The sequence below is a fragment of the Octodon degus genome, unplaced genomic scaffold (genome assembly GCF_000260255.1).
Source record: "Octodon degus isolate 3935 unplaced genomic scaffold, OctDeg1.0 scaffold00184, whole genome shotgun sequence".
NCBI lineage: Eukaryota > Metazoa > Chordata > Mammalia > Rodentia > Octodontidae > Octodon > Octodon degus.
The window spans coordinates 2,408,370-2,428,013 of NW_004524760.1; the positions used below are offsets into that span (position 1 = coordinate 2,408,370).

General features: G+C 38.3%; 1 protein-coding gene and 1 non-coding gene across 2 annotated transcripts in view; both read right to left on the minus strand.

Annotated features, from left to right (window-relative positions):
* Fancc (Fanconi anemia complementation group C) overlaps nucleotides 1-19,644 on the minus strand; it is a 292,800-nt gene that overhangs the window by 171,774 nt on the left and 101,382 nt on the right. Inside the window, exons 3-4 of the mRNA XM_004643797.2 lie at nucleotides 17,404-17,488; nucleotides 14,759-14,853 (exon numbers count right to left, since the gene is read on the minus strand). Coding sequence (XP_004643854.1) covers nucleotides 14,759-14,853; nucleotides 17,404-17,488 — 180 coding nt within the window. The remainder of the gene's footprint in view (nucleotides 1-14,758; nucleotides 14,854-17,403; nucleotides 17,489-19,644) is intronic.
* Nucleotides 2,262-2,395, minus strand: LOC111813373. Its single transcript, XR_002818655.1, has one exon. It is a non-coding gene; the product is annotated as a small nucleolar RNA SNORA71 (small nucleolar RNA).

A 19,644-nucleotide genomic window follows, 5' to 3' on the forward strand; every position in this document is an offset into this window, starting at 1 on the left:
TTTGGTTTCTGTTCATGAACTCTTTGCCTACCCCTATGTCTTCAAGAGATCCTCCTACTTTCTCTTCTAGGAGATTTAGTGTTTCTGTTTTAATGTTCAGTTCTTTAATCCTGAATGGTATAATTTTGATTTTATTTTTTTAAGACAGGGTTTCATTATGCGGTGCTGACTGGCCTTCAACTCACTTTATAGCCCACATTGGCTTTGAACTTGCAGCAATCTTCCTGCCTTAGCCTCTGAAGTTCTGGAATTACATGTGTGCATCACCATGCCACCTTCTTTTATATTCCTTTAGTATGTTTTTTGGCCAGTAGTGGTCTATTTTAGAGAAAGTTCCATGTGCCCTTAAGAAAAAGTTGTATTAATTTTTTATTGGGTAGAACACTGTTAACTTCTATGGAGTCCATCTGTTCAAAGGATTGGGTCAACTCTGATTTATTCTGTTGATTTTTTTTTCTTTGTTGGTCCAGTTGATCTATTTGTGATAGGCTATTGAGATCCCCAACTATAACTGTATTGATGTTTATTGGTTTTTTAATGTTCGGTAATGTCTTTATTTTATGAAGTTGGGTTTGCCATTTTTCAGTGCATGTGTGTTTATCATTGTTATTTCTTCCTGTTAAATTGTTCCCATAATCAGTTTCTCGTCAATGAATTTCTTTTTGGATTAAATGTGTTTCCTGTGTAACATCAGATTTTGCTTCTTGATCCTTGTGCCAATCAATGTCTTTTGGCTGTAAAATTGAGACTATTCACAGTGATAGTTACTGGTAAAAGGTGCTGACTTATTCCTACCATTGCTGATTCCTTTTCTTTTCCTTCTACTTAATTGATCACCCACCCTGGTATATTCCTTCTATGGGACCTTTTGGCATTTTTTATCTTCTATCTCCTTCTAGGATACACCTGAAAAATTTTTGGAGCGCTGGTTTGTTTGGTGGATATGAATTTGTTATTGCCCTTTGTCATCAAGTATCTCATTTTTCCATTAATTTTGAAAAATACTTTTGTAGGATACATTAGGCTAGGTTGGAATACTTTTAAGACTTGAAACACTTCACTCCAAGCTCTCCTACCCTTTAAGATTTGTGTTGAGAAGTCTGATGCAATTATAATGGGTTTTTCTTTATAAATGATTTGTTGCATTTCTCTACCAACTTTTAAGATCCTGTCTTGTGTTGAACTTTTTTTTTTTTTTTTGTATTTTAGGGAAGGGTCTACAGGGTATTCAGGGTCTCACTATTAGTTTGGACTCATAGTGATCCACCTGTTTACAGCCTCCCAAGAGCTGGGATTACAGGTGTGCAGCACCACGCCCAGTCTCAATTCCCAGCTCAGCATGCCCTGGGGGCGGGGCCGGCATGGCAGGCCTAGGGATCAAACCCCCGCCCCCCCCTTTTTTTTTTCATTTTTAAATGCCTTTTATTGAGAAAATGCATATACTCTGCTATCTGTCATCTGGGAATGTTTAAACCTAAAACATCCCCCTATATTCTCACACATTTGGAAGGTGACTAACACAAAGGTGCTGCACTCCTCCGTGCATTCGCCCTCTGATGGGCAGGGCAGCTAAATGTGCTGCTAGGGGCGGGCCTGGCTGGTGGAACAGGCTGGCGTCGCCTCGTCTGAGTCCCCACTCTGTGCTGTGTTCCACGATGCTCTGAGCAGGCTGCAGGGACAGCCAGCGCCAACCGCACTTCAGGTGGCAGCCTCACTCTGCATTCTGTCCCGAGTCCCTGAACAACACCAATGGGATCTGCAGTTGTAGGTGTGCCACCATGAGCAGCTTCTAGTTTCATTCTTTTTTTCTTTGCTTTTGTAGAGACAGAGTCTTACTATATATTTTAAGCTGGTCTCAAACTTGTGGCAATCCTATCCCAGCTCCTCAAGTGCTGGGATTACAGGCATGAACCACCATGCCTGGCTCTAGTTTCATTCTGATCTGAGGACCTCACCCACTCCTCCAGGAACCAGATATCGTAAGGGGATCCCTCTATGAGAGATTGAAGATCTAAGCATGACGCGTCTGTTTTATTCAACTGTTATTAAATGTTATAATCTAAGGAACGTTGGGGCCATCTCAGGCTTGAATCTGCTGTTTCTCTGGCAGCATCTGGCACAGACCCCAGGCTATCTTCTGGTTAGCTGCAGGCTTCCACTTGCTCTCAAAATGGCACAGAAACCTGCTCCAGGCCAGAGAGAAGAGCAACTTACTCAAGTGGATGATGCCAGGAGGCACCTAAAAGGTAAGTAGGAAGAAGTGTAGGAAAGCTCCAGGGTCTGGCAAGGATAGGAGTAGACCTTCCAAACAGGGGGAAAGGCTTTCAGCAGTTCCTCTTCCTGCAGTATCAATGACCAGGGCACAGGCAGCCCACGATCACTTTCAAATACAGGGTACCCCCGGCCCCTTTGTCTTGAACTTCTGAGACTTTGATTATGATGTGTCATGGAGAGGCTCTTTCCTGATCATGGCTACCTGGGGTTCTACATGCCTTACTTATCTGTAAATTAAGTTCTTTTCTTATACTGTATTTTGAGTTTTGTATTATTCTGCAAACAGACTTTATACCATTTGTGTTGTCCTTTGGTTTTTCACTAAGTCCAAGTAATCCTGGTCTTTTTTGTGTCATCTAGCAGCTGTTCAACAGATTTTTCATTTTTTCTTGTTTTATAAGGATCTCACAATATTTGGTCACTGCCAACAGTCCTGTCTTCAAGTTCTGACACTGTCCTGTTGGCCTATTTGGTTGTTTTCATCTATCCGTTATCCTTTCAAGTACACAAGCTACATGGCTTTTGATTTCCTCCCATGATACCCTCTGGATCAGTTTCAGGGGAGTTGGAAGTTTCTGGGGCATTTTGTTGCTTTGGCTTCTTATGTTTCCATCTTCTTTTGTTTGTTGTGTGGAGGCTTGTGGGTTGATTATAGTGGAAGACACAGTATGGAGACGTCTTTAGTTAGTGTCTGCTTTTCCATGATGAACTCTGGGAATAGCTAACTATAGAACCTTGCCTCTGTCTCAGAATCCCACCATCTTCATTTATTCCACAGGGGAAGGTACAGTATATTTGACTCAGTATCCAGTTCTCCAGGTATAGGCTATAGTATCATTAATAACAGAAAGGTAATCCAGATAGTAGCCTACCAAGAAAACTAACTAAAATCAGTAACTATGTAACCTCAGCTATAATAAAGTCAGCAACAATAACAATGTCAAAGCCAAATTTGATAATGACATACCCTAAGAATAGTGTACCACCTTAAAACACAGAAAAGAGATCTATAATTATAGGATAAATGTTAATTCAAATCATATATTAACCTACAGTAAATATCTAGTAAATGAAACACAACTTTACCTCCCTTAATAGAACAATATTCAACAGTAACAGCATAAGTTAACTCTTTAAAGATTATCATAAAGCTTAACGGTTATACTAGTAAAGATGGGGGTAAGCAGTTAGAGAATAAGAAAAGTAAAACTTGAACTATTATTATTCAATGAAAGAGGAAAAGAAATGTGAGATAAGAAATCCTATTGAGAAGCTGTTATGGTTTGTGTCTAGTTGTCCCCCCAAAGCCTCATGTAAGTTATGGGGTGGACTCCTAGAGTTTGTGATTAACCCACAATCCACTGGAATTATGAGTGTGAGTGCTGCTGGGATTATGTGTGTGGATACTACACCCAGCCTGGGGGCAGATAGCCTGAATGTGACCTAAGGGAGACAGGCTTGCTCTCTGTAGCCATTGTTGCTGCTGCTCCTCCTTTTGCTCTCTGTTCTTTGCCACTGCTATGAAAGATTGCTCTCTGCCATGTGCCACTCTGCCTTGGAGCCAGCTGAGTACAGACTGAAACCTCCACTGACTGTGAGCTAAATAAACCTTTCCTTCCTTAATTTAGGGTGTTGAGTATTTGTCCCAGCAACGAGAGAAGAGTAACTGAGACAGAAGTACAAGGAAGTTAGTAGTACAATAAAACATTGGTTTGTGAGTAACTTGTTCCATGAATGTCCCAAGATGAGCAAATATTTTTAAGAAATTTCAACTCAATAAACAAATGATGTTTCACAATATGAGCCATATGTAATGCCAAACATCATGTGATCACAACTGAGTCAGTGGTTCTTCTCTCTTTCCTTGCTGTGGGATGGTGGGTAATCATTTCCGAACAATAAGAGGTTGTAAGGAGCTCTCATTTGCAGAGCAGGAGAAAAAGGCAGAGGAATCCCTCAATTTAACTAACATTAGGGAGATGTGTGAAATGTGGGAAACAGTGCAAAATTCTATAGAAAGCATCACCTGCCTAAGTCTATAGCAGTGCAAGTGATAAATCTGTTTAATGACAATACAATGTCACATTTCCACGAAATTCTCACAAGGAGCAAACCCAAGTGTCATTAGATACATTCCTTGTAAAAGTTGCACACGTGTGCATGTGCACACACACATACAGATTCCACTGAGTCAATAGCAGTGATCCCATTAGTGATAGTGAAAGTTGTCCTATATAATAAACCTCTTCTTGTCTCCATTACACCAGCCATGAAGGTTTTCAAAAATAAGTGCAGGTTGGGGGCCTGTCATTATTAGCTCAGTTGTTTAAGTGACTGCTTAATCAAAGCAATCAGGATGCTGTGGTTCAATCCCCAAATCCTCAAGTCTTACCAGACCTGCCCTGAAGTGCCCTGAAGGCATCCTGAGCCAGCCCAAAAAATTAAAAAAATTTTTTAAAAAACATGCAGGTTGATTTGATTTTCTTTATATTTTTATTGTATTAGAGTAGTATAATCATTTTTATATGAATATTTTTTGGTAGTAGAATGAATCTTCTGAGTTTCATTATTTCTCATGGGAAAATTGTTTTGATATGCAAGTGCTCTGGATTACAAGCATGTTCCTGGAAGGAATTATGCTTACAGACCAATACTATGTTTATTCTTTTTTTTTTTTTTATTTTTATTTATTTGTGTGTGTGTGTGTATAGCCAGCTCAGCCCACCAGGGGGCGGGGCTGGCTGGCATGTGGTGCTGGGGGATCGAACCGCAGTCCCTGTGCTTTGCTAAGCTTGTTCTAAGTAGGTGCCCTAGACCACTGAGCCATCTCACCAGCCCACTATGTTTATTCTATAGTAACAAAAAAGAACGAACAATAAAAAAGAGCAAAATAAAAGAAATAATAAAAATATTTTTAAAAAATTAAAAGGAGAAAAAAAAAAAACAAAACTCAAGGGACCAATAAAAGAATAAAAGTGAAAAAAAAGAGTCAATTAAAAATTCTGTGATTTTTTAAATGAGTGATTTCTTTCCAGAATCTGCCATCTTTGAATCCTACAGGTCACAATTTTCTCTGGTGAGCTTTATGGCCTGTGTTTTTGTGAGGTACTTCTATTCTCCAGGAATTCCTCTTTCTGTATGCCTGAGACTATGGCAACTGTTTAAGTCAAGTTTGTCCACCTTTATGTTGGTAGATGGAAAAAGAACTCAGCTCACCGGTCTCTGCTCAATGTAAGCTGTGGGGCAAGGGCTAAAGTATACTGTTGGTCTTCATGCCAGCAGTTTTAAAATCCAACCTCTTTGAAAACCACACTTAAGAAGCCTGGTTTCTCATTATAGAGGGGAGAGCCTGGGTCATTCACAGCCTGAGCTTAAAATTCTTGAGTGGTATATGTCTAGGCCATAGCCACTCTACAGCTGTATTACCCAGACGCTATGGAGGGTCCATTGGAAACCCTGAAGTAGAATTGTTTTGTGGTTCAATCCTAAATAACCTTCCCTCAATGGGTCTTAGAAATATTCTTGGTGGGGCCGGGGAGATGGCTCAGTGGAATAAGCGCTTCCCTGGCAAGCGCAAGGGCCTGAGTTCAATCCCCGGTTCCACAAAAAGAAAAAAAAGAAAGAAAAGAAAAAGAAATATTCTCAGTGTTGCACTGCATTTCTTCTCCAACTCTAGCCTGCCATGAAGGAGTCACTCTTGGAGTAAAACCTCATGCTGTTTTGCAGTTTACAATAGCCACAGAAGACATGGACTAAGGAAGAGCTCATGCTGCTGGCCAGATCTGTTATTTCTCCCAAATCATCTGATTCTCCTGAGCTTAATTTCTCTCCTGGGGCACCATACCTCATTCACAATCAGGCTGTTTGGTTGGTTGGTGTCTCTGATGACCAATGATGAGGGGAAAGAAAACACTGAGTACCTGCTTAGGCAGAGTGCATTGGCAGGGGCTGGAGCCCCTGGGGGCGTGCTGAGATGGTGATTGAGACTGCACATGGTGGCACACGCCTGTAAACCCAGTGCTTGGGAGGCTAAAAACAAGAGAATCACTAGGAGTCCAATCAATGTAGTGAGACCCTGTAGACCCTGTACTAAAATACAATAAAATACATACATACATACATACATACATACATACATAAATCACACAGTAGGCTTAGAGTTGGTGACAGGGACATAGAATTCATGGACATGGAGCTGGTCGAGGGCAAATGCCCCATAGAGACTGTTTCCTCCATTGGCACAGTGCAGAGGGGCAGCTTCCTTTTGTAACTATGGAGTTTAATGTTTGCCTTCTTGAGCTTCAGTCTTCCTATAGCACCATTTTTCTTTCTTTCTTTCTCTCTCTCCTTCCTTTGTTCCTTCTTCCTTTCCTTCCTTCATTCTTTCATTCTTTCCCTTTTTTTCTTTTTTTTTTTTTTTTGTACCAGGAATGGAACTCAGGACCTTGTATTTGTCAGACAGGTGCTCGACCTGATGAGCTATAACCCAAGTCCACCACTGGTTTCTATCCTCCTGCTCCTCCTTTTGGAATGGGAATGTTTACCATATGCTATTGTATTTCAGCAGTGCTTACCTTTCTCTTGCTCTTTACTGGGATTCACAGCTGGGAGTTTGCCTTAAGCCTCAGGAGATTTTGCTCTTGCACTTTTATCAATGATAGAATTGTAAAGACTCTGACAACTCTTAGACATGGACTAAATGTATTTTGTATAAGAGATGTACATGAGTCCTTTAGGGGCCAGGTGTGTAATATTGTAGTTTATATCTAGGGAACTACCTCCCCCAACTGGCCCCAAGCCTTATGTGCTCAAACAGGACTTATAAAAAGTGACTGGATTATGGAGTTTCTTGCTAGGAGGTGGGGCCTGGTCAGAAGTAATGGATCACTGTGGGTTGGATCCTCCTTTTTTATTCTTCTATTCTTTCTTTGTCTTTTAATACTTCCTGTCCACCATGCTGTGAGCAGCTCTCCTCTGCTATGCCTTACTGTCATGCCACCCTGCCTTGAAGCCAGTCAACCATGGACTAAAACCTCTAGAAACTGTGAGCTAAAATATATTTTTCCTAATTTAAATTGTGGGTGGCAGGTCTTGTATCCCAGCAGTGAAAAACTGATTAGGACAATCATTGGCCTTGACCTATCTTAACCAAGCACCAATGACAGTGGAATGGACAGGCTCTACTGGCTAAGCCAAGTAGGACCAATCACTAATTAAAAATAATACACTGGTGGGAAATTCAGGGTATTGTTAAGAAGGTGGAGAAAGCGGGGAGATAGATACTTGGAAAAAAAAATAAATAAATACCAGTACATATGTAAATGCAAAAATTCAAGCATCAATCTTAAAAAAAAGAAAAAGAAAACACTTCAGGTTATATAAAGTCAAGCAAATAGAGTATAGGTAGAAAAAGATAGTGGCACTATGTTTGTTAATTAAAAAGTAAATCAAAAACAGAGTGGAGCTGTAGAAGAGGAATCTCCAGCATCCATGGCCTCAACCCTGAATCTTACCTTATCTCTACTGTTCTTTTATTTATTCCCCTCAAAAAAAGTTCTATTTTTTAAAACTACTATTGAAATTTGGCCTGTAATTTTTTCCTCTAGGCTTATATATTCCAGCTGGGCCAGGCTAGCAAGGGTAGAAAACCATTTCAAGGAGAGGAATGGAAATTTATAGAACCTACAAATTTGTGAATACATCTGGCACACTTAAGTTTTCAGTGTAGTAAGACTGCAGGATGTAGGAAAACTATGCTGTTTGAAGTACAGAGAATGGGAAAAGCAAACATATTAGGGTTGAGAAAGGATTCAAAGAATGTGCACATACCTAGCACAGGATTTTAACAAAATAATCAATGGTTAAGAAAACTAGAGATGTGTACTCCAAGTAATCCGTCCCTGAAGATAACATTAGAAGTATTGTAAGAAGAAAATAAGCTTTAGTAACGTTTCATAAATGGATCAGCACTATTGCTTTGGAGAGTCTTGATGCTAGATGGTCACATATTCTCTTCTATTTCCTGACTTTGGTGGTATTTACAATTTAATAGTCTTGACATTTATGTTTCATGCACTTTTCTGTTTATTAGTATTTGTAATTTAAATTTGTTTAATAAAACAATAGCAGAAAGCTGATACCACTGGGATACCGCTTAGTACTGCACATTGAAAGGGAATATAGATCAACTAGAACACTGTTGACTTCTGCTTCTGGTATCTTGATGTTTTCTTATCAGAATGAAAAATAATAGTGGTATGGTCTTACCCAGAGACATCAGGTAATGCCTACATTTGACAGGTCCTGAAAGCTTCAATTTTAAGCTCTGAGAACAGATTTTTTTAGGTCTCTGGTGGGTTAACTAATGGTCAACATGTAACATCCAGCTGAACTGAATGAGTGTTTCTGGGTAATAAGGCTCCCCTGAGGATTCTTGCCAACAACATAAAAGGAGAGAACTGGAAGGGAAGATGGTGTGCTGTTGGTTCTCCTGGAGAAGATTGTCACGTTGGTCTTCCAGATATGAACTTGGCTGTTCTCATCATGGGAAGAGTTTGGGTCTTCATTGCAGCTGAGGATGGCTGCTGTTCTTTTCAGGGGAACTCTGGTCTTTACCTTAAGAATTGCTTCCTGGCTCCAGTGCTAATCCCTCAGCCTGGTGGCACAGATACTTTAACTGCTTCCACCACTGGTCTTTCAACTTTTCCAGTACAGATCCTTTTTTTTTTTGTGGTACCAGGGATTGAACTCAAGACCCTGCGCTTGCCAGGCACAGATCTTTGATACAGACTTGCATGAGACAATGTCTTGGGCTCTAGGCTTCCACGTGAGTTTATGGAAGACAATGTCATGGGCTCTAGGTCTTCAGCTGGACTCCTGCAGGACACTGCTATAGGATCCAGGCCCTCAGCTGTATTCTTTGAGTCTCTAGCATGTGGACAGATGTCTTGCACTCTCCTGCATTTCACTTTTTAGATGATTATAAAATAATCCTATAAATTATGTGACCTTATCAGGGATAAGTACATTTTGAAGTTCTTAATATGGAAATATACCAGTGTAGGTTGGTACTGTATTTTTTATATTGATCTGCTGATACCAGTTACAGGTTTAAAGATTGTATTTTCCCAGAGTGCAAACCAATGTTTGAGTTACTATTGAAGGATGTTGCAGTATTATGTGTTTAGGAATTTGAAGCTAACTCTTAAAAGGCCTGAAGTATACTTCAAAGAAACGGCTACCAAGAAGGAGTTATAATCTACAGGAGAATTTGGGATAGTGGGGTTTTTCTTCCATTTCTCTTTCTTCTCCCTGACAGCAGGAAGACAGAAAGGGGTGAAGAACTGAAGCTTTTCTTCATGGCGAGTATAGATGGCTAGAATATGAAGAGTGCCCTCTGGGTTCAGAGTTTTATTCTGGTTTCATTTCCTGATTTTTGTTTTTAAATAAATGGCAACTTGGCACAACTGGGCTGTGAACAAATCTCCAAGAGGACTGTAAAACCCATGGTATAGCTATAGCTGCAAGCTAAGTGTGGATGGCTTGGTATCTGCCTGTTCCTCCTCCAAATCACTGCACTGCGTGTGTGCCCTCCTTATGGGATTTCATTTGATACTTGTCTGTCCTTCCCAGTACCCTCTACTTTTAAAGGGTTTATATACTGAGAACTGATGTGGCCTTTTATGATGTATATAAAGTAGAATAAAATACTTGATAGCTTTTTCTAAGTGATAAATGCAAAAATAAATAAATAATGTGACCTGTATTAAACCTATTCCCTTACCAACTCTGACTACAACAAGCTCCAATGCTATACCCTTACCTCTGTCATAGTTAGTACCTATAAAACAGTAAATAGATACTCAAAAAGTATCCTTTTATTAGACTGACCAATAAAACTAAATTTTCCAAGAATCACACATTCTGCAAGCAAATGAATGAGTCCTGTGACTTTAAGCCATCTCTAAACTGTAAGAGTAGACACTGAGGCCATGTCAGTTGATGCACATCTGTGATTACCAGCAAAACTCCAAATAAAATTAGTAACATGTTTCCAACATAATACATGCTAACATGTTAAGCATCAAACAATTCTTCTTTCTTCTGTGTGCTAAAATACAACTCAGCCAAACATTTTCAAACTTAATTATAATCTGATTTTATACTCTAATTTAGTAATGTAATTATTTTATCATCAATAGAAGAACCTCTGGTTTTTTATTTTAATTGTTTTAATCACACTTACATTTCCCCAGGAACACAGATTGACCTAAGATTTTGTGACTACAATTAAAACATTCTAGCTAAGCATGGTGATGCACAGCTATAATCCCAGCACTGGAGAGGCTGGGGCAGGAAGATCCAAGAGTTCAAGGCCATGCTGCACTACAATTGAGACCCTGTCTCTAAAAACAAACAAACAAACCCAAACATTCTAACACATAAAAAGTATCAAATATTTATTGACTAACATAAATATTAATAAAATTATGACTAATAAAATCTTCATAAGGATAGTAGCTGAGAACTTGCACGTCTTTTAGAGCCTTATGTTATTCTAAAAATTTATGGAGAAAAAAATCACCTAAAAGACAAAATATAGTAAATGCAAGATATGTATCATTGATTTAAAAATCAACAACAAACTAGTTTCTGTCTTGCTGCATTCATGGCCAACATGGTTAGATTATGTATGTGGTGTTCACGATAAGTATATGAAATTAGCTCTAGATTGCCAAAAGCTATTCCTATATATCTTTTTCATCAGTTCACATTATGTGTCAGAAAAGGCTTGCCCAGTAAAATGATGGGGCAAATTCTTGCCTCACCTCTTTAGCCCTCAACTGCTGCCTTCTAGCACGTTTTTCTGAGTAAAAGCATACTGAGTATGTTCTCAGTTTCTACCACCACAACTCTAAGATCTAGCTTAGCACTGAACTCTCTCATTACTAAGTTTCTTGAAAGAATAACTAAAATTTATCATCTCTACTTCACTTCCCCATATTCTTTAATGTGCACTCTGATTTGCCCTTTACCCTTTATCAAAACTACTCTCCCCAAGGCCCTTCCTTTAAGAGCTACATCCACACAGTGCTTTTCAATCTTCTGCTTTTATGGTCCTGGCTGCCCTGTGCTATACAGTGACCACCAGCCACATGTGACTACTGAGCACATCAATGCAATAAGGTATGGTGCAAGAGCTGAATCTTTAGTTTAATTTAATTTTAATTAAATATTAAAACTGACACTTGATTTGATTCTAAGCATTTGGAACAATGGGTAGAATCATAAATTTTCTGAAATCTAAATATGAATTAAGAATTTCTTAAGAAAATTTAGTGTCTGGATTAAGGTGTGATGTATAGATATAAATGTAACATGCACACTAGATTTCAAAGATATGGCATGAAAAAAGATTATAATCTCAATAGTTTTTATTATTTTCAGTTGAAATGGTGGGATTTTGTATTTATTATATTTAATAAGATCTTTTCATAAAGTAGTTATTGGAAATTTTACCTATGGATTATGTATTATATTTCTATTGGATAGCATTTCTACAGGTTTGGATGTGAATGGCCACTTACTTTCTTAAAACACTGTTTTTCTCTCTCACTTCTTGGACTCATCCTTCTACTTCCTACTAATGACACCCAAGGCTCTAGTATCTCCTCCTCTGTGGGCTTCCATTACTAGATTGCTGTCTATTCTCCACTCAACCTATCAGCAAATCAGCTCACTGGTTTGTTTTTTTTTTAAATCTATCTATCTTTCAATCTATTTATTCATTTGGTACAAGATCTTGCTACACAGCTCAGACTTGTTTTTTTTTTTTTTTTTGTGAATTGGGGATTGAACTCAGGCCCTTGTGCTTGCCAGGGAAGCGCTTATTCTACTGAGCCATCTCCTTGGTTCCTTACAGCTCAGACTTGTAGTGATCCTCCTGTCTCACCCTGCCAGTGCTAGGATCACAAGCATATACCACCACACCCAGTTTCAGTGGCCAGCATAGCGCACTTGGGTTCCTGGGCCCACATGGCATGCAGTACTGGGGACTGACCCGGGTCCTTGCACTTGCCAGGCAGGTGCTTAAACCGCCAAGCTATCTCCCCCAGCCCCAGTTCACTGTCTTGAGAATAGTACATTCAATGATTCTGAATAGCTCCACTGAATAGTACGTTCAACAATTCCCTGAATTTGCATGTAATCTGCCCATTATGTCCTTTGGATATTTACTTTATTTAATAAAATATCTTTTAAATCTTGCTCCTCTTCTCTATGCCAATTAAGCTTACATGATTTCTTACCTCAATCACTGTATTAGCTTCCAAAATGCTACCCCTTTCCTCATCCAAATCAATATCCTTTTATTGTTAGTTTTTAATACTCACACTTGGTCATAAGATTTTTTTTTTCTTAAATACTCTGATGGCTTCTCCCACTGCTTTCAAAAGTCTTATAATCATACATAAGGTTGGGGTGTGGCCCTCTCTCTTGTGTCATGCTTCATCCTCAACTCCACAAAGCTTCCAATTTAGACATTTCCAAGCATCTGCAGTTTCCTGAATACAACATTTACTTTCTTACCACCATGCTTTGTATATTCTTTCTCTCTGCTGACAGAAATATTTTTCCTAACTCTATCTGGTATCTCCCTTAGCCAACCCTCAGAACTCAGCTAGTATGTTCCCCCTAGGAAATTATGTCCAAACCCCAGGTCTGAACAAGTGTCCCTATCACTTCTACACAGCTCTCCCAGCAACCCAGCCACACTGCCTTTCTGTGATCTGGTTACTCATCTGTAAATTTCTAAGAAATAGGAATAAGGTTTTTAAATTTCACCTCCTTGTACTACTTTTAAGTATTTATTAAAAAGTAAGCACAAAATTAAAGAAAAGCATAGAATAAACTACAAGGCTAGAAATTTTTAAATAGACTAATAAAGTCAGGAGCTAAATGAAGAAAATTAACCAATTTATTCAACAGCACTTAATTAGATGAACTATTTTGGGACTTAATGAACTAGTAAATACAAAGTTATATGCCAAATAGTCTTTAAATATTACTCAATAAAAGCAACAATTAAAACGATAGATAAATTTATTATTCAATTTCTACAGCCTTGTTTTTATAGAGTCCTTTTTCTCTAATCCTGCTCGTCAATTCCTTTCTTCAGCCTTTTACATTAACTTTCCTTCAAATTAGATTTTATGTTCTTTCCTTTCATTACTCAATCCTTTTTACTTTTCATGTCCCTTCTATTCTTTCAATCTAATGGAAAAATACAAATATGTGTTGTCATCTCTGTTAATAATTTTGTTTAAAACAAAGGAGTCATAAAATATGGTGACTGCAACAATAAAATATAGTGAATGCAACAATACCACCAGTCAAATTGCTAGACACAGTGGTGAGCAGAGGCTGGGTGACTGCTGTAATCTAAACAACTAATCAGAACCATATGCATACTAAGTGGAGCCTGCCTCCAGTCTGTTCTTTTCTGCTGCCCCACTGTCCTGCTGCCACCACTCAAGACTTACTGTAGGCTTCCACCACTAGATTTCCGTGTACTTTCCACTCTCAACCTTGTATCACCAAGTCTTGAGGGGTGGCATCAGGACTGAGATAAAAGTAAAAAACAGCCAGCATGCTATAGTCAGGTAGGTGCTACCCCCAGTCTTACCACATCCTCCACTTCACCCTTCCTTCCAGAGGAAGCTGAAACAGATGAGGGAATACAGGCAGCTGTCAGCTATCAACTCGTGTCACAGATAAGGATTAGACAATGTGAGCAGCAGTGGTCAAGTGGCAACAGGTACTCATCTGTGAGCAGGCTGGCACAGGTACCAACATCAGGACAAGAAAGGAAGACTACTACTCTCCCGGTACTTCTGAATGCTAAACTCAGTACAGAACAGATTCTGAGAGAGGCAGAGAACACTTGGAGAGGAATTATGTAAGGATTTTAACAAGGCTGGTAGAGAGAGATTCTTTTTCAAAGTATAGCAATTGCAAAAGAAATGGAGTACATACTTTTACTTATCAGAGAGTGGCCTTATTAGTCTTGTCTGCATGGCAAAATCCACATAAGGACTGACATCATTTGGAATTCATATTCCTGTAGAACTGAAGTTTCTTGGATAACTTCTCAGCAAGATAATGTAAACTGTGAAGGTATGCTTGAAAAAGTTTTTAAAACATCAGGGCTTGCAGGTTACTGCAGTTGTTTAAAGCGCCTGCTTGGGCAAACTCAGTCAGGCGCAGGGGACTGCGGTTCAATCCCCAGCTCCACATGCTGCACCAGACCCGTGCTTAAGGCAACCTGAGCCAGCCAGAAAAAAAAAAAAAAAAAAAAAAAAAAAATTTTTATATATATATATATATATATATATATATATATATATATATGACTAAAAAGGAAAAGAAAGAGTAGCAACTTTAATCAGTTTACCTAAGAGCAGTGTTGAGCAAGATTTACTCTTACCCGTACCCAGGAGTTAAGTTTTGAGTCTCCAGAATTCTGTGGTTCTTTGTTAATCAGGCAACATAAGCACCATATCAGAAACTTTTGACTTTCATCTGTAAAAGGAAAACTAAAATGTATAAGTTTTATCAAGTAGAAAAAAAAAAGCAAATACACTGTATAAAAACTTCTAAATCATATTTAAGAAAAAAAATCTCAAACTACTAAATTCACAGAACAAGCATCCAGGACCATGTGTGAAACTTAACTGTGGGTTTTTTCTCCTTGTGGGTTCAGGATCACTTACACTCTGCCCTAGTGTGGCCAATTCTTTTTTTGTAACAGCAGCAGTTTTTAAAGTCAAAGGAGAATGATGGAAAGAAATGAAAGAACTTGGTTTTCTCAAGATCAGTTTTTTATTTCACATTTCAAACCATCAGTAATTTCAACTTTTTCAAGGTAATATAACTGCTACAGTCAGTAGTCAATAATCTCAATTTTCTAATTTTCCTAAATATCTTTGCTTGTTAAAAACAAATTTAACAAAAAGGATTGCCTTAAAATATAATTGTGCCCAGTACCAAATGATTTCTATAAACTAAAAGCCTTTTACATGTTCATAATTCTTTTTTTTTTTTTTTTTTTTCCCAGAACCAGGGATTGAACTCAGGCCCTTGCACTTGCCAGGCAAGCACTTATTCTACTGAGCCATCTCCCCGGCCCCTTCTCATGCTCATAATTCTTTCCTCCAACATTTAACCAAATCCATGTTGAAAATGCTGAACATTTGGTGAGAACAGCTACTTGATGAGTCACCTTCTTTTTCTGTTTGGGATGACTGAACCTATTTCAGGTGGAGATTTTATAACAAATGTAAGAACCAAGCTGAGGTCCAAAAACTGATGATGGCAGTACCTGACCTGGAACTAAGCAGCTCTGGATGTCACAACAAAGCCACTGAAGTAAGGCTCAGTAGATTCACCTGACAGACCAACTGCCTTGATCGATCTAAAATCTACAATCTAATCAATGGTGTTTCCTAAGCCTTTCTTAACAATGAGAGCAATATAAACTAGAGTAAACCACCACTGTGTTCTCTTCCACAAAACAAAGCACACCGTGATTTTTAATCCCATTTCTTCCTATCCGCAACTATAAGCTTATGCTTTACCAATAACAAATATCTCTGAACAAACATATCAAACTTGCTCTACATTTTCACAAACTTTTGAACATAATGTATCAGAGACTGAAACCATAGTTGGGTCATGAACATGAGTTTTTCAAATAGCACAGTGAACAGGGATCACATGTGTTTAATCATGTGAGTATATAAGTGTACGTGTATATATAGCCATATGTGTAGGAATAAACATCCACACATACACATGTATTTCCGGGTAAAGACTTTAAGAAACACTAGTGTAGATGGGATGTATAAAATTGGGACAGGTAAGTGTGGCCCTGGCGAGCAACATTCATTGTGCCATTTTTAGATCAAGATCTTGAACATGGTGAGGAGCAGGGGATGAAGAGGAACCAGCAGCAAATAGGGACAGATGAAGGTGGGGAGCAGTGAGTGAACCCAACTACAGTGCCCCTAAGCATGTGGGCTCATAGGCCCAAGTGTGAGTATTTTACCTTTCCAATCAAGGCTCTTATGATAGACTAGGAAAGGGAAACTTTATAACTTTTAAAAAGCAAAGGGAATATTCATTTTATTTTTGTTCCAATGTCATTAATTATACAAATAATCTTTGGCTTTAAAAATTCATATAGAGGGGCCGGGGACTGGGGAGATAGCTCAGTGGAATAAGCGCTTCCCTGGCAAGTACAAGGGCCTGAGTTCAATCCCTGGTTCCGCAAAAAAAAAAAAAAAAAAAAAAAATCATATAGAATATGTTACCTTCTAGTGATACACTTATGCCAAGGCCTCATACCTCATCTGTGCTCCATGAGTGCCTGTGCCACCCTGTATCAGGACCCAGGATGATAGAAAACAAAAGCCATGGCTCCTGTCTTTCTGGGCATCAGATAGTGGAGCAAGTACTGTATTCTCATAAAGGGGATTCTGGGGACTGTGGCGGTACTAGGAGAACTCCCTATCTCCGCCTTTGGAAGATGTGAGATTACAAAATGGCTAAGAGAGGGAAAAGGAATGGATCTCAGGAGTCCAGGCTCTGATGCAAGTGCCTAAAGGCACTGTCAGTAACAGGCCCCAACTGCAATGCATGTGGTGTGGCTATGGGGGAATAAAAACAAATAAAAAGGAAATGAAATTGGGTAGGCAGTTAGAGAAAGTTAGTGAAGAAATCTCTCTCCAAACTATCCCCAAATTCAACCCTGGATAAAACCAGAATGTTACCCCTAAATAATGGCAAACCCACAAAAGAATGAAGACTCTGAAGAATTATTTACAACATGGGAAATAATATATGAATTAATATGACACTGTGAAACAAATTAATTTGGTATAATTAGTACAGTCATTTCATAATGAGCCAAAAATGAGATGATGAAAGTAGCTGCTGAAAAAAATTATTATATAAATTATCTTAGTTTCCACCCTCTAACATAAGAAGCTCTATTTTCCTATAGATCTGTGTGTGTGTGTGTGTGTGTGTGTGTGTGTGTGTGTGTTGAGAGAACATATCTTGGATTCTTACCATATGCTAATATAAAAGGATTTGAACAGCTTTTTGCCAACAGTTGACCAATTGTGGGGAATCTTTCCATGATTATATTAGAATCCTATAAAGGAAAGTTACAATTTAATGAGTAAAAGACAATATGCAACTCAGAAAGCCTAACTGATCGTGTAGGTTGAGGGAGCTTGTTCCTTGATGACTGTTATTTTTTTAAATTTTTTTTCTTCATTTTACATATTTGGTACAGGGTCTCATTACACAGCTTAGACTCAGAGATCCTCTTGTTTTCTGCCTCCCCATCGCTGGGATTAAAGGCATGAGCCACCACACCCAGATTTGGTCACGGCTCAGCAAGCCCTGGGGCAGGCCTGGTGCAGCATGCGGGACCAGGATTAAACCCTAGTCCCTGTGCTTGCCAAAGCATGCACTTAGTCAATGAGCCATCTAGCTGGCCCAATGACTGTATTTTTTAAATTAATTTATTTATTTATTGGTGGGGGTTTGGTGTTTCATTTTGTTTTGAGACAAGGTCTCATTATGTAGTTCAGGCTGGCCTTGAACTCACTATGTAACGCAGGTTGACCTCGAACTCATGGTGGGCCTCCTACCTCAGTCTCCTGAGTACTGGGATTATAGATATATGCTATCGAGCCCAACAATGACTATATTTTAGGTAAGAAATCCAAATAAATTTTAACAAGCAACCAAACAACCCTCTTACCCTTAAACTGGGTCACCAAAAACTAAGATGTATAATTGGGTAAAATCAATTTTGCTATGAAATCTTTACTGCTAATAAGAAAAGCTAGTTTGTTTAAAATAACACAGATTACATAAGAATAAAAAAATCACTAGCAATTAATAACTGCATACTCCTGTTGTTTTGTTCTAGCATAATGAGAATTTTCTAACCAAACTCCAAGAAGGTTCTTTTCAAAAAAGATTTAAAAAGACAAAAACTATGAAACTTGCAAAAGGAAATAAAAGCTGCCAAAGCATAAAGATACATATCTGTGTTTATTACTTCTTTGATTGCTAAACCCTAAACATCATACTTAATCTACAAGCTAAACCCCTGAGAGGAAAAAAAAGATCAACCAAATAGAAAACAGCTTAAGATTTTAAAAATCTAAATTGTATTCTATTGTACAATTGGCCTTGTACAACTGAACTTCCATGAAAGTTCAAGATAAAACACAACTGAGATAAAGTGCAGGTCAACTGAAACAATAAGCATTTCCTGCTGTTGCAGCAATAAACTCTTCACATTTGTCTCCATAACAAGGCTGTTTCTAGACTTTCTGGGACCATACTAAGGTCAAGTTACATAAGTTTTTACTATAGAAAATTGTAAAAATTAGCACTGGTTGGTCTAATCTTTACTTCCAATTTCTAAAAACATATGAGGTCATCAACAGAAGTTATTCTTCAAATTTCCTTTTTGCTTCTTTGATTAACAGAAGAGAAGCATAACATGAGAATATCTATATTATACAACAATCTGACTTTTCACTTTGAAATTTAAAAATAGATATGAAACAAATAATATATCCATTATATGAAACTATGATACCATAAAAATATCTATTACAAAAGTAAGCAATATTATATCAAAAGGAAAATATATGAAGTTTTATAAATAATAAATTTTATAACTAAAGATATGCAAAATTTTAATAGTCACCAAAAATATCACTTCAAGTATTTTTTGGGAGAGAGTTCAATATCTTAATCATTAGATCTCAATGCAAGAACAGATCATATCATGTCTTAGGAAAGCTCTCTTGAAAACAGAGTTGAGAACCAGGCAAGCATTTTAGCCAACTTTTCAAGATCTAAGGGACACAAAGACCTTGAAAACAATCACATTTATTACTTGATAATAAGTATCAATGTCTTGCTCATTTAAAAACAACCTTATAAGGGATGTAGCTCAATGGTACCACATTGCCTAACATGTTAAGACCCAGGTTCAATCTCCTGCACCATAAATAAATAAGTAAAAAAAGAAAAAATAGGGGCTGGGGAGAAAGCTCAGCGGCTTAAGCGCCTGCCTGGTAAGCACAAGGACCTGAGTTCTATCCCCAGCACTGCATGCCCTGTTGGTCCCGGAACCATGAGCGTGCTGTGCTGGCCACTACAACTGGGCATGGTGGCACATGTCTGTAATTCTAGCACTGGGGAGGCTGAGACTGGAGAATCACTACAAGTCCAAGCTACACAGCAACAGCCTGTACCAAATAAATAAATAAATAAATA